The following is a 24,547-nucleotide window of genomic DNA, read 5'->3' on the forward strand; positions in this document are numbered from 1 at the left end:
GAGGAGTCCGTATGGGACTCAGGCCGAAGATGTACATTACCCCTTCGTGAAGAAGCTTGTTGATGTCAAGTCGCAGACCGGCTAGTATATTTGCAGCGTGGAGATAGTCCGGTCGGGTCTTGAATTTCTTCAGCTCGGGAGTGGGGGGGTAAGCTGACCTGCCACTGGGTCGGGAAGTTGGCCCGATCGGGCATACGGATGTATAAAAAATAATCCTTCCAATGTTTATTGGAAGTAGGTAGCTTGTTGAAGAAGACTAAGCCGGGTCGAGCTTGGAACATAAAGGTGCCTGGTTCGGCTTGCTTGGGGTAATAAAAATAAAAAAAGACCTCCGGTCGGAGGGGGATGTTGTGAATCTTAAACAAAACAACAACACCGCAAAGGAGACGAAAGGTGTTGGGTACTAGACTGCCGAGCGGCACACCGAAATAATTACAAACATCTAGGATGAAAGGATGTACAGGGAACCGCAGACCGGCAGTAAATTGGTCGCGGAAGACACAGAAGGCTCCGCGCGGTGGCCTGTGCGGCCGAGCGGAAGGACCGGCCAACAGAAGTTCAAAATCTTCGGGGATTTCAAAATTGTCTGTCAGGATATCAAAATCACGCTGGTCGAATCGGGACTGCATGGTGGTGTACCATGGCCGAGAGACTGGTCTTCGGGGTGCGAAGAGCTAGCCATTGACCGAGCGAAGGAGGCCAGGAAAAAGGACAGAAACAAGAAGAGATCGCCGGAACAGTATCCAGGAGCAAAAACGGAAGAAAGAAATGTAAAGAGCACCGGAAACAAGAAAGGAAGGGGGAGAACCTTACGAAAAAGAAACAAGGAGCGGAAAGAAGGCACCGGAGGTCGTCGGAAAGCAGAAGAGGAATCGCTGGAGCTCCAAAGCGTTGGGGGTAGGGGTCGAAGTCGCGGAGGCAGAGAAGAGAAAGAGAAGAAAACGAAGAATTTATAGGGTGGAGGCCGGGCGGCCTCCACCGTCGGATCCAGGTCACGGGAATCAAAGCGTGCATCGTGCCGTCCATTTTGAATCGCTTCGATCACATCAAAACACCATGCCACCGCCGCCGTACGCTGATGGCAGTGCGTCACGTGGCATTCGATCATTCGGAGCATTTAATGAAAGCATGCTCAACCTTAATGTCGAAGATTGGCGCACAGCACGAGGAGATCCGGTGAGTGCTATTGTTAATTCGCTTAAGGCCATCTCTGCGGTTAGCCGATCGGAGGATGGTAGCATGGAGGAGCCGCCCGGCTAGATTCGTAGTCCAGTCAGTCGGACCATTCGCCTCCTTCGACTAGACTTGAAGGGGAGGCAAGTGATCCGGTGGTAAGAACCGGGGACCCCGTCCGGTAAAGTCAACGCCACGTGGAAGTCAAAGTGGCAGATATCCGTCTGGAGAGGGATGGGGCCGACCGGCTGCCCGGCGGTGTTAACGTCCGGAGAGGGATGGGTCCGACCGGCAGGCCAACCGCGCCGGTGGTTGATAATTCAAGGTGCCCTGTTGGAAGTCAGGGTTCCAGCGTCAGTGGACAAGAGCGGAAGGCCGAGCGGACGGCATGCTCGGCCAAAGCCACCAGGTAACATACTGCTAACAGTCTCCGCAAAGCACATGATTGAGAATCTCCCCAAGTAAACAACCGTATACGTCCGGCCGGATGTCGCTGAAGTTGGCCGGACGGACGACATATCTGGAGTGAAGGGGAAAAGGACAAGGGGCACCCCTTTTTTCTGACAGCAAGTATGTTTCACGTGTAGACCGTACTTCAAATCTTATGACAGGGGGTTCTGCTGTCCCATCAGGGACATGCTTGGACTGTAGCAGTATGGCGTCAGGTAAGCTTTCTGACAAATACATACCGAGGCATGGGCTGCGGACACGTATGCGCCTCGGTGGATGTGCAGGAGCTCTTTCACCGCTCTATATATAGAGCCTCATACTTCGCCGGAGGTACGCGTTCAACACCTTTGGAGCCACTTTTTTCACCACTTGCTTGCCTGACTTGAGCGTCGGAGGGTCGCCGCCGGGAACCCCTTCCCGGCCCGACTTCTGTGCAGGTCGCCGGAGCTTCGTACGACCAGTTGAAGACCCACGTCAGCAACCGGAGAGCGCCACGTGCCCAACGTCCGTTGAGTCAGCGTTCGGACAGGATCAAACATCATTCTAGTTATATGAGGATTAAATCCCTCTTGTGTTAATAAAGTTTCCTTTTTTGGTAAATCCAACAAGTTTTTCTTATTTTTTTGATGCTCTCTCTTCTTGAGTTTCTCCTCCAATCTTCCCTCTTTTAATCCATAGGATAATCACTATCCTGTCCGGCGTCAAACATGAAGCAACCTCTCAAGCCGTGTGGTGCCACAACGGTTTGTTGGCGCAGCGGCGGGGTTAGCAAGAGCACGCAGCGTCTGTTGGAAAAATAAAACAACAAGAAGAACCTTTCTCTGTTTTCAACTTAGATTAGAAGCAATATACCAATAATTATAAGAAGAAATGAACAACTAATAAAAAAGAAAGAATCAAACAGATTTGACTTGGTTACAACCTAGGTGGTTGTTAATCTAAGACAGTTGCAAAGCTCTACTAGAAATATCTCCTTCTCTGTAGGCGGAGAAACCTCTTATACTCTTTAAAAAGCTCAGAAAATCTCTAGGAAATTATTATAGTAGTTGTTCTAAAGTTGTTATATCTTTCCTAAATCTAGGGGCCCTTTTATAGCTCTTGAAAAATCTTATCTACTACTTGAGAACCCCTCCAAGGGGCTTGGAGGGCGCCTCTAGCGAGGCAGCGGATAAAGCTTTATCCGCTTCCAAACAGCTATAAAGACTGGGTCAATGGCACCCTCCATAAGCATGGAGGGCGCCTCCGATACCTTATGGAGGACGCCTCCTATACATCATTGAGGGCGCCTCCTATGCCTCATGAAGGGCGCCCTCCACCTGCAGCGTATAAATAGCTCCAACTTTCATTTGGATCTTCCGCTGCTCCGTTCGCTTGGGTGATTGCGGCCAACTGAAATAGGGCTCACCCGAACCCAATTTTCGGACTTCTCCTCGAGCAGGCTTCCGCTCCGGCTTCTCGTCCCTCGAACGTCATGTACGTTCTTCTCGTTCACCGGTGTACTCTTCCACAGCTCTTTTGTCCCTCAGATGCACTGAACCCGTCAGCTCCTTTCCCATGTCGTCCTTCTCGCTAGCTACGTCTTCTGCTCAACTTCCTGTGCTCTTAAACTCCTGCACGCTTAGACACAGGGATCAAAACCAAACAGGACGTAACTTAACTTGGTTGATCACATCAAAACAATCACGGGGTCCAACATGGTTCAAATGGGTTGGATTGCCAAACACCCTAACTTGGTCTTTTAGAGTTTGTTTTGTTAGTTTCATTTTTTTTTAGAGTTTTATGTTATTTATGTGGCAAAAGGCGATTCGCACGCCCTCAACACCCTCGTCAAACCGTCCCTAGGCCAACACTGATGATCTAAATCATGGATGGTTACTTGCCATTAATGCAATGACCAAGACATGGGAGAAGACATGCTAAGACGCGCTGAGTTTAGACCCCATGACTTAATGTGGTAGCACCTCATATCTTAACCATCGCATCGCCCTGAGGTATGCTCGGACGCACCGAGTGTTTATGCTATTTAAACACTTGTTTGAGTTGATATTAGGGTGATTATTTTTTGTTTAATAAAGTTTCTTTTCGTATAAACTTAGAGGTGGTTCCTCTACGTTTTATCGAAGTTTCTTCCTCCTACTTCTTTCTCCGCAATCCCTCTGAGGAAACTCTCTCATAAAATAATCACTATTTTGTGCTCGGCGTCAAGAATACAAAATGTATTTTGGTCTTATATTAAAGAGAAATATTAAAGGTGTTTTGAAGCTAATGAAGTGGAAAATCATTGTTATTAATTATGTATGATATGAAATTTTTTAAAATATCTGTGTGAATACAAAACTTGGGAGATCACTACAAATAATTGAAACAAATTTGCTTACACCAAACCAATTTATTTTGAAATTTAAATGAGAAAGCAAGTAAAAAAACATTTTGCAAAGATAATAAAAAATAATCTTAAAAAGAAAATAGCATTCAAGAGCGACTTAAAGTGAAAATACTTTTGCAGAGTAATTCACATGAGATAAAATTATTTAGAAAACTAGGCAATACACATAAATATAGAGACTAGAAGTTACAAACACAAACACACTTATGAAGACTAGAACAATAGGCAAACAAACACACATAATCAAAATAGCAACACCATTTGCGCCAAATTCCTATTACAACCAACCTTGTATATTGCTCCATCCAGTGAGTTTGCTCTCTATATTGAAAGTAGTATTGGAATCAGCATGGTTAACATTTGATAACCCATCGAGCAAGCTCTCCATTTCATCAGCATTCTGTTGTACTACGAACGGGTGTTGCTTAAGAGTTCTTAATCCGTTTAGCTCCTCAGCCACTTCCTTCATAGTTGGTCTATCTTCTCCTTTCAACTTTAAACATTCCTTAATAAGTATAGTAAGTTCTTGAATAAATTCTATATTAGCTTCCAATTTCACTTGATTATGTAAGATCTCTGAAACCCTATTCTGATTCTCCAACATAGTAAAAGTCGACACCAAACTCCTTTGTTCTTCAGATTCTTCAAAATTAATAGCCTTCTTACCTGTAAATAGCTCCAAGAGAACCACACCAAAGTTATAAACATCACTTTTATTAGTCAACGCATATGTCATCAAGCACTCTGGATCAATATAACCATGAGTGAATTGCAACAACGTAGCAAATTGTTTCTCCCCCTTGGGAATTAGCTTTGAAGCTCCGAAGTCTGAAATTTTTACTGTGTTATCCATATCTAAAAGTATATTAGACGATTTCACATCTCCATGAATGATTTGAGGTGAAGCTTTTGAGTGCAAGTAGTCCAAAGCATCAGCTGACTCATATGCAATCCGTAGTCGAGTATCCAAGGAAGCTGGAACTCGATTCTCACTTTCATGAATTAGATGAAACAAGGTTCCATTCGGGACAAACTCATAGACCAATAATGGCATCTCCATCTCCAAACAACAACCCAAGAGCTTGACTATGTTGACATGGTTAACATCTGATAGAATAAGTGTCTCTGTTCCAAATTGTTTTTTTAAGTCCTCATTGATAATCTTAGGTTTCTTTATGGCAACATCTTGGTTTTCCAAAACTCCTTTATACACAACTCCATTTCCTCCTCTCCCAATAATATTTTTGTCATCAAAATGATTTGTTGCCTTCTCTAATTCTTTGCTTCCAAATATCTTAAATTTGTTGAAAGCATTTTCTGACTTCATCTTTTCCTCTAATTCATAGCCTCCATGTTGTTTGAAATATTTTCTTTTCATCTCTTCTAGTTTTCTTCTTTGATAGACTATATAGAGACACATAGTGCATAGTAACAAAATAATTACACCACTGCAACCTGCAAGGTTCATACATACATGTCATCGTTAGGTTATGAGTTTTTGTGTTAGGTTTTGATGATTTAATTGCTAAATTTATGTACGTATTAGCCTAACTATGCCTAATCGTGCAAATTTTTCATAAAACACTATAAGATGTTAATGATTAGAATAATATATTTAAAGATCTTGCGTATTAGTCCTATGGAGTAATACAATTCGGGTCAATGATGCTGAAAGGTCAAGCAATGGATGTGTGTAAGATTTTTCTATTTGGGATGACTCTTCACCTATGTTTTTCGTTGGAAATATCATATCCTTTGATGTTTTATTGCGACAGGTAACTCTCTCTTAACCATCAAGAGAAACATATGGTAAAAATTGATTCATTCGCCTCTAATATCTCCATCAATCTATCTCTATGCCAACATGGAGGAGGTAAATTACGGATGGTTACTAACCATTAGTGTAAGTGGCCAAGGTATGGGGAAGGACATGTTCAGACGCGCTAAGTTTTGATCCTAAGACCTCATGTGGCAACACCCAATGTCTTAGCCACCGCACCGCCTCACCCCGAGAGGACTAACTATCAAGTGAAACATGTGGCAAAGGCGATTCGCTCACCCCCCAACCCATCCCTAGACTAACACGGAGGAAGTAAATCATGGGTGGCTACTAGCCATTAGTGCAAGTGGTCAAGACATGGGGGAGGACATGCTCGGACTTGTCGAGTTTCGACCCCAAGACTTCATGTGACAATATCCCATATCTCAACCACCATACCGCCCTAAAAGGACAATCATTAAGTGAAACATTGTGGCAAAAAGGTGAATACGCTCGTCCCAGCGCCCCGGCCAACTCGTCCCAGGGCTAACACGGAGGAGGTAAATCACGGACGGCTACTAGCCTTTGGAATAATGACTAGCACATAAGTGAAACATTGTGACAAAAAGATGAATACACTCGTCCCAGCGCTTCCGCTAATCCGTCAGCACATAAGTGAAACATGGACCAAGAGATGATACTTGTGATTTTGATCAATTGACAAAAGGAAAACCCTAAAGAAGTAATATTAGCTCAGCCCAAAAATTAGATGGCAATAAACTAGCCAAAAAGAAAATAGTTAGCAATTTAGGGATTCAACCAAACTAAGGGGATTGACTTCCCTAAGATCTTATATTAGGTAAATGGATCAATTGAATAATAATATTAAGCGACTATCTTGAAGAATATGCCTTTCCATTGCAATTCATAGAGGAGGAGATTTGCTTGTGCTTGAGCTTGAGTGACTTAAAATAATAAGTGAATGCTTAGGGTAAAATTTAGGATTGGAAAAGGGAAAGATAAATAATCTCTCAAGAGAAGCTTCTTACCTGTAGCCACCTTCACTGCTAAGGGAAGATCAGGGATGCATGTTCCATGGTAAGCGTCGCCGTGCGTGCCTTTGGGACAGTGGCAACTATAATTACCGGGCAGGTTCTGGCAAATGCCATCTGAGCATGGATTTGATTGCAGATTGCATTCATTGATGTCTAAAATGGAAGTGCAAACATTAGGCAGCATAGTAGCAATTGAAAGCAGCTAGAATAATTAATTAAATTGATTGGTATATATAGACAGACCTTGGCATCCGTTGGAGACGTATGGATTGCCTTGGTATCCTGTCGAACAGTTGCAGAGATAACCAGGGCCATTGGTGGAGTTGACACACACGCTGTTATTGCTGATGCAGGCATAAGAGGTAATTAGGTTGCGCTTAGCTACTACCTCACAGGTCTCATTGCCAATGGCCCAGTCCATCACTACCGGCACCCTGCCATTGTTATTCATTTGCATCAATTGGTTCGTGGTGATGTAAGACGTTTGGAACCGGAACCACTCGGCCTCCAACAAGGCGGCGTAGCTGCATGTGTCAAACCCCCGAGTATCCGAGTTGTTGAAATTCTCATCAAACGAGACTCTATAGTATTTGAGATTCTTGGGTATGGAAGTCTGGCAGCAACCCATGCCGGAGCAGGAGTCATTGACGATGCTCTGTTTATCCCGGCACATGGACACACAGCCACTCTGGTAGCTAATATTGCTCCCGTGGTAGTCGAGTATGTAGACAAGGGTCTCGCAGCCGATGACAGTGAACTTGTTGCGGAGATTAGAGAACCTATATGAGGTGTCTCTCATATCCAACGACCAGTCTTTGTATGTGACATTGTTGTAAGTTGAATTGTAGCACGCAGAGGATACGGGGTGGAGCAAGCGCACTTGGCCCATCACCAACGAAATATTGAGGACCTCAACATTGCCAAAGAATGGCTTCTTGATGCCACTTTCCATGGTGTTGCAGGTTAGATTGAAACCTCCTCCCAAGGAACAGTTAGCGCCGATGCCAGTTTCGGTACTGTTGCAGATACAATCTTGGCCTTCCCCGAAGCAGTTAGCGCCGATGGCGCCGATGCCGAAGGGGTAAGGGATCTCCACGTCGCCACATTTCTTTAAGCATCTGTTATCAGGCACAGCAGATGCAACTGCAAGTAGTAAAAGCATTTGGGAGAGGAGCAGAGACATGGATAGTCGTACCGCTGCAGCTGAATGCAGTAGTTGATTGATAAGCCAATACCTTCCTCACTATATATATAACATGCTTTAGGTGTACAATACCGTTGTATGTTAGACCCAATCAACTTTGTCAGACTGTTGGTCGTTTTCTGTTATCTTTTGAAATGGTCTAACTAATCTATCACTTTGTCAGACTTACGGCTCATATGATTGTAACTACTAACTAGATTGACTTTGTCGCATTGGGCCTTAAACATGGTGGCAACATTAACGGTCTACCTCAATTATTATTATCCAATTCTATCCCTGACCGAGCATCTCAATTGATCGGTCAACTAACCATAAGAATGTAAATGAATCAATCGGTTCCTGAGTTATTTGGAGCTCGGTTCGATAAAAAATTCGTTCGTTTATCTTATCGAGCTGAGCTCGAGCTCGACAGTTTTATCGAGCCGAGTTCGAGCTTAAGAATATTCGGCTCGTGAACTCGCGAACATGTTCATTTGTATGTTCACGAGCCAAAAAACGAGTCTTAAGTTGAGCCAAAAAATAAGTTCTAAAACAAATCTTAAAACGAGTCAAAAAAACGAACTTTAAAATGAGTCCGAAAACGAGCCCGAATTCGCTTAACGAATTAGGCTCGTTAACTATGATAATCGAGCTAATAACAAGTCGAACTCAAACTGTTCGTGAACTTGATAATTCCAAAACGAACCAAGCTCGAGCCTTGTAATAAAAGTTCGATTCGAACTCGAGCCGAGCTCAAACCCGAATATAACTTAAACCAGTCGAACTCGAACCTAATACTATTCGGTTCGATTCAACTCGTTTACATCCCTAACTAACCATCCTCATTCAATCATCCAACTTAGTCGCAGCGTCACCTGATCTGGCTGCACTACACTCGAGAAGCAAACAAGAGATTTCACCCGTATAATTAAACAGTTTGGCTTTCTTCTGACTAAGAAGAGTAAAATCTATTGTAGGCTAGTTTTTATTTCTTTCATACAAATTTTCAACACAGCGTGCGTATTCTTTCAGTTATAGAATAATAGTAACAAAAGAAATTACCAGCATACACGCATAAATGTATTGTATCATATCTTCTTATATATGATGACAAAAGATGAATATATTCATCTCTAGTATTTTTATCAATTCATCCTAGGTCAATACGGAGGAGGTAAATTACGGATAACTACTAATCTTTACAATAATAATTAGCACGTAAGAAAGATATATCATATTTTCTTATACATATATAAATATGTCGTATCATGTTTGAAAAGTAGTAGTAGTAGTCGTCGTCGTCGTCGTATTAATGGTGTATCGTAGAATTTAGTAGGTGCCATACCCTGGCCTCTTTGCCATAGGCAAGAGTTGTAGATCGCTTTGGAGTTATGACGGCTTTAACTATTTTGAATGAGCCATCAGTGACTGGATGCGACATGCTTCTGCCCTTGGCCCCTTTGCCACATGCTAGAGTTGTAGATGGCTAATCAACTTTTGACGGCTTTAATTAGGGGCCTAATAAATCGACTCACCGATGTGATATGTGGATAAGTCCAAGTCAACGTAGCTTCCTGCACCGAATATATAAAATACATTTTTAAAAAATCTCAACTCATCCTTTTAATATATTGTTTCAGATGGGAATGAATAATATTAATCCTAATTAATTTGGGATGATAATAGTTAGGGCTCGATAATTGAGCATCTGTGGATATCCGATCCATTTAAATCTGGTTTGAACATTAATGATTCACAAATACTTATGAGTATTTAAATAAATTCAAGAAGTATAAACATTTAATAAGTATAAATGTTGCAAATGCTGATCCTTAAAATTAAATCTTTTATATATCCTTGTATATTTATTAATTTACAATTTAATATGCTTATGAATGCCCTTATGATTAGTCACTCTATTTTGGACTCAATCAATATTTTTCTCTGACTAGTCCTCGTTGTGGTCGTATTTAGAATTGGTCATATTACATTGCTTGTGGCTCATATGACTGCAACCCCTCATCTTGCTCTTCTTACACCTAAAAATTTATCAGTGCATCACCGTTTGCCACTTGATTGACCTTGTCACATTTGCACCTAAATCATTGTCACACCAACAATCTATCTCAGTTATCATCAATCTCTATCCCAGACCCATCAATCAAATTAACTATCCTTAGTCAACCTTGCCGCTCACCCAACTTAGCCACAGCACCACCTGACCACACCGCACCACAGAGAGGCAAACAAGAGACTTCACCTAAAAATTTTAATTTCATCATTCATCAATATATAAACTTATAACGTAAGTTACCTACTTATCTATATTTTTTCTTATTGTCAATATTCAATATTAATTTTTAGTATTATATTGGAACCAATATTTTATATTTTTTCTTATAAATTTAAAAGAATTTAAATAAATAATTTCAATTTTAATCATCATATAATAGATTATATCGATTGCTTCAAGTACAAACTAGGCTTTATTATTTTTTGACTATTATTTTCACTGCTTGTGTTTGTTTCATTATTAGTTTTGTTACTTGTTTTGTGTATTTATTTTTACACTTGAAATTTATAGTATAAATATGTTTCCAAAGAAATATTAATCTTGGAGCAGAAAAGAAATAAAAGAAAAGTAGTGAAACATATTATTAAAACTCATAAAAGTGATCTTCATAAGTTTTTTAAAACTATCTCTTCATTTAAAGATTTAGTTGATGAATTATAAGAAGAAAGTCAAGAAAAACTAAATGATCATACAACAAATGAGCAACAATTAAGTAATCAAGAAGAACTAAATGATCATGCAATCAATGAGCGGGAAGAATTGAGAGAAAATGATGATCATAATCATTCAACGAATTAGTAGGAAGAATTAAGAGAAAGTGATGATAATGATTTGAATGTAAATGACTTGATAATTCTATATATCGAAAATGAGATGTTAGAAAAACTTAATTTTGAAAATCTTATTGATGATTTTACTTCTCAAAATTCTAGAAGATATAGATTTTTTCAATGATTATTTCATACTTATTTTTTTTTATATTTGTAGGTATTACACTTTTTAGAGAAACTTAGAAAACATATTTTATACGGTGTTGCACTTTTTGAAAAATTTTGACAAATATATTTTGTATGGAGATTATCATATTTTAAATAAAATATATTAATTTTTAAGTTTTTCTATTAAACTCTATTTAAATTGTACATAAATAAAAAAAATTCCTATAGAGATCCCTTTTCTCTTTTTGCCCAAGGGTTCCTAAAAGTCAGAACCGGCCCTGATTATATCCTGAGAAACAGACGTCCATCGTAACTTTTACGTATTGTCGGAGGAGGACGAATTTATTTTAAAGAAACTGTGTCAAACGCAGACCTCAGTATTAGCCTCGTATTTCGGCATCATCTCAGCCTCGTGTCTCGGCATCATCTCGACCTCGTGTGTCAGTATCTCAGTCTTGGTCTCGACAAAAATCTTTGGTCATAGCAAATGTCTTTGGTCACGGTAGACACCTCTGGTCTCGGCATATATCTCTGCTCACGATAGACATCTCTGATCACGGTAGACATCTCTCGTCTCGGTAGACATCTCCATCCCGGGTCTCGGCCAAGTCTTCCTGACAGTCCAGCCTTCCAAGTAGTTCATCTTTTCTTACTGGACGACTTGAGATTATCAGGCCATCTCAATAGGTCTGACGGTGATTTTAGTTTGCAATTTTAATTTCAATGAATTCCCTATCTCCGGCATGCAATCTTCATCGTGAAAGATTGCCCAACATGCATTTCACTCCTCCCGTGATTGGTTGGATACCTAGATATTTTCTCTTTGATATTGCTATTGTTAATAAGTGGGTCATTTCTTTTTCATAGGATGCAGTTCAGTTTGTTGTTTATTACAGTAATATTACTATCAATCCCTATTAATCTAGCAACTTTCTTTAAGCAACAAATAATTCTGAAAATTGCCATGTCCATGCACAATAACATTTTAAAGGGGAAAACAATCAATTCCAGTTTTACAAAGAAGAGCAGAGGCATGGTGAGTGCCCTGCTGAAGTCCTATCCCTGAAGGTCCGCTCTTGAAGCTGAATGGGATGCAAAGTTTGCAGAGCTAAAATGTATTATGACAACCAAGGTTGCATACAAACTGATGAGGAAGGAGGTCACTTTCGAATTTGCTTACACCAAACCAATTTATTTTGAAATTTAAATGAGAAAGCAAGTAAAAAAAAAATAAAAATAAAAAACATTTTGCAAAGATAATAAAAAAAATGCCCTTAAAAAGAATATAACGTTCAAGAGTGACTTGAAGTGAAAATAATTTTACACAGTAATTCACTGAAAATCAAATTATTTTAAAAATTAGGCAATACACATATAAATACAGAGGATTAGAAGTTTCAAAAAAAATTAAAAAACACTTACTAAGGCTAGAACATTAAGCAAACAAAACACTCATAATCAACATAGCAACACCATTTGAGACGAAGTCCCTATTACAGCCAGCCTTGTATATTGCTCCGTCTTGTGAGTCTTCTCTCAATATTGAAAATAGTATTGGAATTAGCACGATTATCATTTGGCAACCCACTGAGCAAGCTCTCCATTTCTTCAACATTGTGTTGTACTATGAACGGGTGTTTCTTAAGAGTTCTCAATCCATTTAGCTCCTCAGCCACTTCCTTCATTGTTGGTCTATCTTCTCCCTTCGACTTTAAACATTCCTTAATAAGTGCGGTAAGTTCTTGAATAAATTCTATATTACCTTCCAATTTCACTTGATTGTCTAAGATATCTGAAACCCTATTTTGCTTCTCCAACATAGTAAAAGTCGACACCAAACTCTTTTGTTCTTCAGATTCTTCGAAACTAATAACCTTCTTACCTGTAAATAGCTCCAAGAGAACCACACCAAAGCTATAAACATCACTTTTATAGGTCAACTCATATGTCATCAAGCACTCTGGATCAATATAACCATGAGTGAATTGCAACAATGTAGCAAATTGTTTCTCCCCCTTGGGAATCATCTTTGAAGCTCCAAAGTCTGAAATTTTTGCTGTGTAATCCATATCTAAAAGTATATTAGAGGGTTTCACATCTCCATGAATGATTTGAGGCGAAGCTTTTGAATGCAAGTAGTCCAAAGCATCAGCCGACTCATAAGCAATTCACAGTCGAGTATCCAAGGAAGTTGGAGCTTGATTCTCATTTTCATGAATTAAATGAAACAATGTTCCATTCGAGACGAACTCATAGACCAACAATGGCATCTCAGTCTCCAAACAACAACCCAAGAGATTGACTATGTTGACATGGTTAACATATGATAAAATAAGTGTCTCTGTTCCAAACTGTTTTTTTAAATCCTCATTGATAATCTTAGGCTTCTTTATGGCAACAACAACTTGGTTTTCCAAAACTCCTTTATATACAACTCCATTTCCTCCCCTCCCAATGATATTTTTGTCATCAAAATGATTTGTCGCCTTCTCTATTTCTTTGCTTTCAAATATCTTAAATTTGTTGAAGCCTCTTTGTAACTTCATCTTTTCCTCTAATTCATAGCCTCCGTGTTGTTTGAAATATTTTCTTTTCATCTCTTCAATTTTACTTTTTTGATAGACTACATAAAGACACATAATACATAGTAACAAAATGATTACACCACCGCCACCACCTGCAAGGTTCATACATACATGTCATCTTTATGTTCTGAGTTTATGTTAAATTGGTTGGTTCGAGAGAAGCTTCTTACCTATAGCCACCTTCACAGCTAAGGATAATTTCTGAGACTCTGCTGTGATGCATACTCCATTGTAAGCGTTTCCTTGCGTGCCTTCGGGGCACTCGCATCTATAATCACCTGGAAGGTTCTGGCAGATGCCATCGGAGCATGGATTTGATTGCTGATCGCACTCATTGATATCTAAAATGTATTGCCATAGAAAGGCAAAACATATATAATTGAAAGCAGCTAGCTAGCTAGAATAATTAATTAAATCGATCGGTATAGACGACGACAGATATACCTTGGCATCCGTGGGAGACGTAAGGATTGCCTTGGTATCCCTCGGAACAGTTGCAGAGATAACCAGGGCCATTGGAGGAGTCGACACAGTAGCTGTGAGCACTGACGCAGGCATAAGAGCTGGTTAGGTTGCGCTTAGCTACTTCACAGGTCTCATTTCGAATGGCCCAGTCCAAGACGACCGGCACCCTGCCATCACTAATTTGCATGAATTGGTTCGTGGTGATGTAAGATGTTTGGAAATGGAACCACTCGGCCTCCAACAAGGCGGCGTAGCTGCATCTGCTAAATCTCCAAGTATTCGAGTTGTTGAAACATGATTGTCCAAAGCTGACTTCATAGTATCTGAGATTCTTGGGTATGGTAGTCTGGCAGCAACCCATGCCGGAGCAGGAGTCATTGACGATGTTCTGTTCATACCGGCACATGGACACACAGCCTCTCTCGTAGCCATTGCTCCCATCGAGGGCGAGAAAGTAGGCAAGGGTGTTGCATCCGATGACAGTGAACTTGTTGTGAAGATCTGACAACCTATATGGGGTGTTTTCCAGATCCAACCACCAGCTGTAGCTGTAAGTGATATTGTTGTAATTTGAATTGTAGCACGCCGAGGTTATATTGTTGAGCATGCGCACTTGGCCCGTCACCAACGAAATATTGAGGACCTCAACATTATTGCCATAGAATGGTTTCATGAGGCCACTTTCGATGGTGTTGCAGGTTAGATTGAAACCTCCTCCCAAGGAACAGTTAGCGCCGATGCCGAAGGGGTAAGGGATCTCTACGACGCCGCATTTCGTTGGGCAGCTGCCGTCAGGCACAGCAGATACGACTGCAGGTAGCAGCAGCAGTAGGAAGAGCAGAGACATGGGGATTAATTGCTACTGCAGCTAGCTGAATCGTTAAGCCAACACTACCCTGACTCCTCACCATATGACAAGCATAATAAACTAAACTGCACGCATAGACGTAAATACTACCATCGTGTACAGGGAAAAATTTTAAAATAGGTATAAACAATAAAGTTATTATAAAAATAAGTAAAATTAAAACTTTTTACAAATATAGGTGAGAGGTGCTCATATCCGGGATTTAAATCCCGGTTCTTTTTTTTTTAATTTATTTTATTAAATTCCGGGATTTAAATCCCGGATATGATGAATATCCGGGATTTAAATCCCGGATATAAACAATTATTACGAATTTAATTTTTTTTACAAAATAAAACTTAAGCATGAAAAAAACAATAAGGTGTTCAAAAAATTAAAAGAAATACCGGGATTTATTTTTTTTTACAAAATAAAACTTAAGCATGAAAAAAGCAATATGTTCAAAAAATTTAAAAAAAATTACCGGGATTTAAATTTTTTTACAAAATAAAATTTAAGCATGAAAAAAATAATATGTTCAAAAAATTTAAAAAAAAAATACCGGGATTTAAATCCCGGTAATTCATCATATCCGGGATTTAAATCCCGGAATTTAAAAAGAACCGGGATTTAAATCCCGGATATGAGCGCCTCTCACCTATATTTGTAAAAAGTTTTAATTTTACCTATTTTTGTAATAACTTTACTGTTTATACTTATTTTAAAAATTTCCCCTCGTGTACATGTAATAGCTTTGTACAATCATATTTAATCCAACGAAGTTATCCGAGAGGATAAGTGATGATGACGTTTGCAGTTGACAACGTGAGGTTAAATCATGGAGATGTTGGAACATAGGTAGTAAGAAATTTCGACAGCATATGTGATAATATGAGACTTTACTATAAAGTCCTCTGTGTCACATATATCTCAGTCAACACAATCAAAACAATAATAATAAAATACAACAAGCCATCCATGCAGTTTATATATTTCAGCCTCTGACTGACACAATCACACGATTTATATTTGAAAACCACCTACTCCACTACAACGACAAAAAACGTAAACCCATGACAGAAAATCCAACACAGCGAAAACCAAAAGCAGTAGGCCAAAACTTGCTAAAAGTCCACGAGTACAGTTATATATCACAAGTATATAAAAGGTAAAACATATAAACCCATTGTCCAAAATGAAAACCCGTCGCGATAAGTAGTGGGGGACTAGCGACTGGAATCTCCTGATGACATCAATCTGAAATGGTAATATCAACGGGATGAGTCTATAACTAATAGTAATAAATATGCGTATAGTCTCCTGAGATAATCTACAATGCAAAACTGAAAGAGAAGGGAGAAGCTGTACTTACCAAGACCTCCTATCAGGATAGGTCGTCAGACCGAAAATAACATGTCCCTGTATACATGTCAATCATATGCATCCATCCAATATGTAGCAAATAAAGTGCAACAAACACAAGCAATAAATGCATCATGCATATGATGTCAATGACATGTCCTGGTCACTCCTGACGTCAGTCAGACATCTCACACACGATGGTGAGACCGAGTGGGTAGGGTTGTGACAACTGTGCACTCTGCCGTCACTGCTCCTGATAAGTGACCGAGTGGACAAAATGTTATCGGAATACACCTATCCTCCAACCCTAAATCATAAGTGGGGGAGCTCAATGCTCTCATCTCTCTGAGCCAGTCTAAAGGAGGGATCCCTGACATGCTACCACGCTGCAGTCACACTACCCATGAGCGGACCAACGGAGCACTGATAAAGCAACCTGCAGCAATACACCCTGCCTGAATAAAAACCACTAACTCATGAGTGGTGTGTGTGCAAATACATGTAACTGGCGATATGCTAAACAATAATGGAGTTGTTAATCGCTTAGCTTGCAATCATGCGAAATGGTGCATGACACTAAACATGAAAAATCCTGACCATATCTACCTCCAAAAATATGTACCAAAATGTGTGGATCAAATAATCAGATCTAGGTACACAAGTCAGATATGGTAAATGATTAGTCCGGTATATCACATGGTATGGTATGTCACTACCTCTATAACATAAATAATAAACAGGGACATGAATACTAAACATGTAACAAACAAAACATGCTCGAAAACAAATGGTGATATACCGATGCAGGTATAAACATAATTATTACTACTTGTTAAAATCTACTAAGCATATTAACATGACATTATCTAAAAGATAAGTCAAGGTACCCGCTTCCAATGTAGATTGAGCTAATCAACCTCTATGTCAAAGTGCTCGTCCCGAATCTGAATCCTGTAATAAATTGTATAGTTTAGCTAAATTTTATTGTAAACAAAATAGCTAAACCAAAATCCTTATTCACTAGGAACCTTAATTATTCCAAATTTCCATCGTGCACATTTACTTCATGAATAATACTAACCATTTCACAATTCAATAGTTTAACTAAACATAGATGAATGTCAACCACTCACCCAAGATATAGGGATTCCTCAGTTGGTTGATGTCGGAGGTACACGCTACGATACCACTGTCCAGCATGGTTAAATGCCCAAAAATTAGCAATCCATCACTGCATCACCTATTTTAGAGGCTAGGGTTAACGCTTACCTCATATTTAGCAGCTAAGAAGGTTTTTCCTCGCTGCCGAAACAGAGATCCGACGATGGGACAACGTTGATTCCAACAAGGAGCTACAGCTTCCCTCGAATATGGCCGGAAGTGACGAGATCACTGCCCAACTCAGTTGGTTGTCCAATTCAGCAACCCAACACCTACAACATCTAGGTCAAGCTGCTGTAGCAGTTGGTGAAGAAGGGATCGAAGATGGGAACTCGACACTAACCTCTGTAGAAGAGATAGCGTCGTGAATGCCGACTATAATCGGAACCCAATGCTGGAACCCTAGACCCAATCCCGGCAAAACTAGGCCTCCGATCTCCTTCTCTTGGCCAGAGATGACTGGTGCGGGGTGGTGATTCAGCAAGCTAGGGCACTGAGGGTAAAAACGACGGCTGTAGTGATGTCGGTGCTGCTCCGTGCGGGGAGAGGGTGACACCTAGGGCGCTCTCGCTCGGCCGTGGCTGTCGGTGGCGATGGAGACTCGGCACCGGCACGATCGAGCGACAGCGACGTCAACTAAGGCGCGGGAGGAAGGAGGAAATCTGGTGAAGGGAAGAGAGATCGGGCAGAGGCGAAGGAGAGGTGTACGACTTCCCTTTGGCCACGGCTTTTTGTTCACAGAGGGGAAGAGGAGGCGTCGTGGCGACGGTTTGGGGAAGCCGAAAGGGCCGGCGTCGCGACAGGGAGAGGGCGTCGGGAGAGCTTAGGGCGCGCGGTGGGGGAGAGGAAAGAAAACAGAAATAGAAAAAGAAAAAGAAAAATAAGAAAAATTAAACATCTCCTCGCTTAAATAGGATGGCCTAAATAAGTTTTCCCGTGACCCAATAATTGATCCCCTTGAATTCGTCATACGAGGTTCGAAAAATTCTTAGAAAATTTCTAAAAATTTCTGAAAACTTTCTTATGATTATTTATCCTTTTTCAGTATTTTACACTCTGTGTACTTACTCCACCCATCACTTGTCCTCTCGATTATTGATTATTATGATTTAACTTTTTCATGATGATCTTGGGTTGGATGAGGATGAGGATGAGGCGCTCGGAGAGGATTTTTTTTTTTTGTTGTTGTTGTTGTTGTTGTTGTTGTTTTCTTTTTCAAGTTGTACAATCAAGTTTGAATAGTTGTAGCAGTATTAATGATGTTTGAAATGTGGATCGCTCATCGAGTTGTGACGGCTTTAATTAGGGGCCCAATAAATTAACTCATTGATGTGATAATGGAGCATTTGTGGATATCCGATCTATTTAAATCTGGTTTGAATCTTCGCAAGTAAACTAATTGACCATTTGACCTTGTCCCTTTGCACCTTATAAATCATTATCACATCGTATCGTTGATCAATTAATTTACTATTCTTACATGATCAACCTTGCCGCTCACCCAACTTAGCCACAGCGGGTTTTTTCTTGCTGATCAAGAAATAATAAAGTTTAGGGTTGTGTTGCATTTCCTTCGAATTGTTACGGAAGAGGGAAGCTAGACAAACAAAAAAAAAAAAGTTTAAGTAAAGGGAAATTAATAAATTAATTAAATAAGTTTAATAGAATTAATATATTTAATCAATTAATTAATTTGTTAATATAATTATATTTATTAAAAATATTATATGGTCTAATATAATTTTTTATTTTTAAAATTAAAATTTTTAAATAAGCATCATTATAAATATTTATAATTATATTTAAAAATAAATATTGATAAAAAAAATCATAATATTATGTTAGGTGAAATTCTTCACCCTAGTGATCACGACTATCCCACACTATTAGGAGAGATATTATATTGGGACGGAGTAAACAAGAAAATTGGAGTTAATCATCCGTTAGAAAGATAATTTTTCAGATTTTATTAAGATTCAATCTTTATTCAATTATACAAATTTATCACCAATCCAATCTAATTACTGATCGATATAGACATAATTAGTGATCGATATATAAGCTGATAATCATCCTCATGATCATATTATAATGCATAGACAAAAACGTATTGATGCCAGTACAATCAAGTTTGACAAGTAGTCCATGAATTATTGGTGTCTATAGTCAACTTCATATGCGTCATTGCTTATGCATACTCTCTTTTAATATTATTCAAATGCATGACTTGGCAACAGAGAACAAGAAATTATTTTAAAATAATTTCTTAAATCTTTAAAGATCAATTTTATAAATAGTGGATATTTATTATTAATTCATAAATAATAATAGATACGGGACTATACGTTCTATACATATAAGGTCTACATCCAATAACTAAACCTAATAAAATTATGTTAGATCACTTTAAAATGTTCAAATTATATTAATGTACAACTGACAAATAAACTCATCTAATAGAGATAATTATATCTAACAATCTTTCACTTGAATTATATGTTAGTTGTATATAAATTACAAGTAAAATTTTAGTTGATATCAAATTTTATGGGTACAAGATACTCCTGCAAATAATTTGCTCCATTAACTTCATTAGTATAAGACTAAAGAGGTCATAGCTACTATATATGATCGTAACAAGCCCCAACAGTAATCACAATATCAATATTATTAATGGCATAGATCAAAATGTAAATTATGTAGAGCGAAAATTATATGAAATGTGATCAATACATATCAATTTTCAACTGATCCTAAGATGACCTCAAAAAAGATCAGATCATATTTGTAAAATATTTTATACTAAACTGCAATAGCAAATCATGATCCAAAAAAATATATAGATACAAGATAAAATGTACATTGCACAATATACATATATCAATGTCTATAAAACTACTTATACAAAGTTCAAGATGATAATAAAAAGAGGCAAATTGCACATGCTTGCATATACATAAAACAAATTAACGAGGGTAATTTTGTGACCACATAAGTTCCTTCTCAAAGCTATAATTCCTAGAATTTCCTTGACTTATTTCATCCACCGATTGTGAGGAAGAGTGAGATGACATACTGAGTAAACATTCAGCATCTTCATTCCCTTCTAGAATACAAACTCTTTTCTTTTTCATTCTAACCTTTCTCATGCTTTGCAATTTATATTCAACTTCTTTCATTGTAGGCCTTTTAGCACCTTTCAAATTTAGGCATATTTCTATCAGACTACTGATTTCAAGAAACTCTTGCTTTGTTCCTTCTTGCAAAACACGATCTTCTATAAGATCAAGCAGCACATTCTCTCTTGTTGCTTGAAGGAAATTCATGGCTAGATTTTGTTGTAACCCATTTTTGGTTGAGAAGATGGGCTTCTTTCCGGTTAAAAGTTCAAGAAGGATAATTCCAAAACTATAAACATCACTTTTCTCTGTCAACTGACTAGTTTGATAATACTCTGGATCAATATACCCAAAGGTACCATGTATAGCAGTAACTATGTGTGTTTGATCAAGAGGAATAAATCTTGATGCTCCAAAGTCTGATATCTTCGCCTTAAAAGTATCATCTAAAAGAATATTTGATGACTTGACATCCCTATGGAAGATAGACATAGAAGCAGCTGAGTGTAGATAGGCAAGTGCTCCTGCAGATTCTAAAGCAATCCTGAGACGATCATCCCATGATAATTTAGATTCATCTTGTGAAACATGCAGATGATCAGAAAGGGTCCCGTTAGAGATAAATTCATAAATCAGTAAAGGAACTTCAGTTTCTAAACAACATCCAAGAAGCTTAACTATATTCCTATGATTCAATTGAGAAAGAATCGCAACCTCATTTATAAATTGGTCAATCTCACTCGTCTTAACTATGTTTGATTTTTTTATAGCAACAACTCGTTGATCTGATAGATGTAAACTGTTCCATGTCCTCCCCTTCCAAGTACTCGAGCTTCATCAAAATTATTTGTTGCCTTTTCTATATCTTCCAGAGAAAATATGTTTGTTCTCTCTTCAACATGATCACTTGAGGACCTCAACGTTGTAATAGAATGGCCCATCACCAACGAAATAGTTAAGGACCTCAACGTTGTAATAGAATGGCTTCTTGATGCCACTTTCCATGGTGTTGCAGGTTAGATTGAAACCTCCTCCCAAGGAACAGTTAGCACCGATGGCAGTTTCGGTACCGTTGAAGAAACAATCTTCCCCGGAACAGTCAGCGATGATGGCGCCGATGCCGAAGGGGTAAGGGATCTCCACGTCGCCGCATTTCGTTAGGCATCCGCCATCAGGCACAGCAGATGCAACTGCAAGTAGCAGCAGTAGTAGTAGCATTTGGGAGAGGAGCAGAGACATGGCGAGTGCTGCTGCAGTTGAATGCATAGCGTCTAATTAGCAGATCTATATATAAGCCAATACCATCCTCACTATATAACATGCTTACTAAACTGTACAATAGCGTTGTATATTTTCTAATTAGTCACCGCTACCGTTAGACCCGATCAACTTTGTCAGACTATTCGGCATTTTCTGTTATCTTTTGAATTGGTCTAACTAATCTATCACATTACTCGGCTCATATGATTGCAACCCCGGCCCTCATCTTGCTCTTCTCACTCTTTGTGCTTGCGACTGCTAACCAGATTGACTTTGTCGCATCGCACCTTAATCATTTTCGGCTTTAATTAGGAGCCCAATCAATCGGCTCACTGATGTGATACGTAGACAAGTCCAAGTCAACGTAGCTTCCTGCACCGAATATGTAAAATACATTTTTAAAAAATCTCAACTCATCCTTTTAATATATTGTTTCAGATGGGAATCACGATAATTGAGCTAGCATTTGTGAATATCCGATCCATTTAAATCTGGTTTGAACATTAATGATTCACAAATACTAATGAATATTTAAATCAATTCAAGAAGTATAAACATTTAATAAGGATAAAAGTTACAAATGCTGGTCCTTAAAATTAAATCTTTTATATATCCTTGCATATTTATTAATTTACAATTTTAATATCCTTATGAATGCCCTTATGATTAGTCCCTATATTTTGGACCCAATCAATATTTTTCTTTGACTAGTTGTTTGTCATAATTGGTCTAACTAATCTTATTACATTGCTTGTGGCTCATATGACTACAACCCCTCATCTCACTCTTGCTCTTTGCGTTTACAACTACTAACTAGATTGACCTTGTCGCCTAGGATACGTGCATCACCTTTTGCCACTAGATTGACCTTGTCACATTTGCACCTTAATAATTGTCACACCAACGGTCTATCTCAGTTATCATCAATCTCTATCCCAGACCCATCAATCAATTAACCATACTTATTCAGTCAACCTTGCCGCTCACCCAACTTAGCCACAGCAGCACCACGGAGAAGCTAACAAGAGACTTCACCTGGTTCCAGATGGAAACAGTTTGGCATTCTTTTGGCTAAGCAAAAATAGAAATATATTGCACACTAGTTTTGATTTCTTTCATAAAAGTTTTCAACACAGCAGACGTATTCTTTCACTTACAGTAAAATAGTATAGAATTTTCACTTACAGTAATATAGCATAAAATACTTTTGGAGAAACACTTTAGGTATATAGGATATCTTTACCTTGCATCTTCAATTATCAATGCAACCTCTCAAGCATTTGATGAGCATCTGATGGAACAGGATGCAAGATCTCCTCTCCACTTTGTGTGCAGTATCCATGGCTGCGGTTTGAACGTAACTTTATCAAGTTGTTTTAACTGGTCTGCCTATTGTAGGCCTTTCTCCCACCCCCCAAAACACTCAAACATTGCACTGCAAGATCTCCGATCCTTTAGATCAGCTCTGCTTCTTCTTTACTTGTCACTTGATTGTCCAAGGTTTCCTCAAGTCGATCCTCCCTCATGGCTAAAATGAAACTAGATGTAAGACTCATTTCTTTTTCATATTCTTCAATATAAATTGCATTTTTACGTGTCAGTAATTCTAAGCGCACTATGAACATCAATTTACCATATTTTACGTGTCTTACCCCCATAAAAGATTGGAGGTGAAGCGAGTGTGAATATGCAACAGCATCAGTAGAATCAGCAGCGTTTAAGTCCACATTCAAAAGGGCTTTATCTATGTTCATAGACCAACATGGGAACTCCAAGAGCTTTACTATGTGCCTATGGTTGACTTGGGAAAGAATAAGCATTTCTTTTCCAAATCCTTTCTTGTCTCTCATTTATAGACCCTGACTTCAATATGGAAACAAACTGTCTATCTCGCATATCTCCTTTGTTCCACTCTCTAGCTAATTCTTCTTTTGTAAAGATCCCAAATGCAAGACTTTGTTTTCTCATCTCTTCCTATAATTGCATGCCTCCGTGTTCACTGAAATACCTTCTCCTGGACCGGATAAGTTTTCTTCTCTGATAAATCATAATGGTTCATTCAAAAAATAAGGCCTAGTGGCAGCATTTAACTCTTTCCATGGTGGGAACCATGCTGCGCATTTCTTCCAACGTGATAAACAAACATTATTTTATAATATGATTTTACTGGTTTATACGATTGATATATTACATAATCTATTACCTGTATCTCTTTGAAAAGCAAGTCTAACATTTGTTCTTGATTATTTTGCTGTAATAATTTTGTTTTAAAAAATAATACAAATACGTGATACAAAAAACTATTAGTACACCCACGGCTTCCTGTAGATGTAATGAACTAGAAGCAGGCAGCAGTAATAGGGCGGGCTCGAAGATGCAGATTGGATTTATTTTCTCATACAGATTTACAAAAGAATTATTGAAAAATGAAGCCCTTTTTAATTCAATGAGATTAATCTCCATGACCATGTCATTGTCAAACGATGATGTTTGTGGTCGCAACGCTATGGCCTGAAGGTCACAGGACTCTCATCGATCAATCTGTAATCTGTAGAATAGAAAGCTGAAAGAATAAACCAAGTCAATGTATATGACTAGTAAGTAGATATCTGAACAGGTTACAAACTACATTGATCTTATCTGACTACATTAATCTCATCTCACGTTGAGCTGTGGTCTGTAATATCTTAATCTCATACATGCTAAATGATAAAATATCAAAATGTGTAC

The 24,547-nt window shown here is 38.7% G+C and overlaps 3 protein-coding genes and 1 pseudogene across 3 annotated transcripts; all 4 read right to left on the reverse strand.

Moving 5' to 3' along the window:
- Nucleotides 1–4,179: 4,179 nt before the first annotated feature.
- LOC122031680 (wall-associated receptor kinase 5-like) lies at nucleotides 4,180–8,016 on the reverse strand. The gene is made up of 3 exons (XM_042590779.1): nucleotides 7,067–8,016; nucleotides 6,818–6,976; nucleotides 4,180–5,464 (listed from the first exon to the last, which is right to left on the reverse strand). Exons 1-3 carry the CDS (start codon nucleotides 8,004–8,006, stop codon nucleotides 4,287–4,289), a joined length of 2,277 nt encoding a protein of 758 aa, XP_042446713.1. The 5' UTR covers nucleotides 8,007–8,016; the 3' UTR covers nucleotides 4,180–4,286.
- A 4,495-nt stretch (nucleotides 8,017–12,511) lies between these two features.
- On the reverse strand, nucleotides 12,512–13,087 carry LOC122032804 (putative wall-associated receptor kinase-like 16). Its single transcript, XM_042592116.1, has one exon. It carries the CDS (start codon nucleotides 13,085–13,087, stop codon nucleotides 12,512–12,514), a length of 576 nt encoding a protein of 191 aa, XP_042448050.1.
- Nucleotides 13,088–13,185: 98 nt separating this feature from the next.
- LOC122031687 (wall-associated receptor kinase 5-like) lies at nucleotides 13,186–14,970 on the reverse strand. The gene is made up of 3 exons (XM_042590787.1): nucleotides 14,048–14,970; nucleotides 13,774–13,944; nucleotides 13,186–13,695 (listed from the first exon to the last, which is right to left on the reverse strand). Exons 1-3 carry the CDS (start codon nucleotides 14,913–14,915, stop codon nucleotides 13,187–13,189), a joined length of 1,548 nt encoding a protein of 515 aa, XP_042446721.1. The 5' UTR covers nucleotides 14,916–14,970; the 3' UTR covers nucleotide 13,186.
- Nucleotides 14,971–20,374: 5,404 nt separating this feature from the next.
- On the reverse strand, nucleotides 20,375–21,947 carry LOC122031690 (annotated as a pseudogene).
- Between the last annotated feature and the right edge of the window lie 2,600 nt (nucleotides 21,948–24,547).

This window comes from Zingiber officinale, chromosome 11A (assembly GCF_018446385.1).
Source record: "Zingiber officinale cultivar Zhangliang chromosome 11A, Zo_v1.1, whole genome shotgun sequence".
NCBI lineage: Eukaryota > Viridiplantae > Streptophyta > Magnoliopsida > Zingiberales > Zingiberaceae > Zingiber > Zingiber officinale.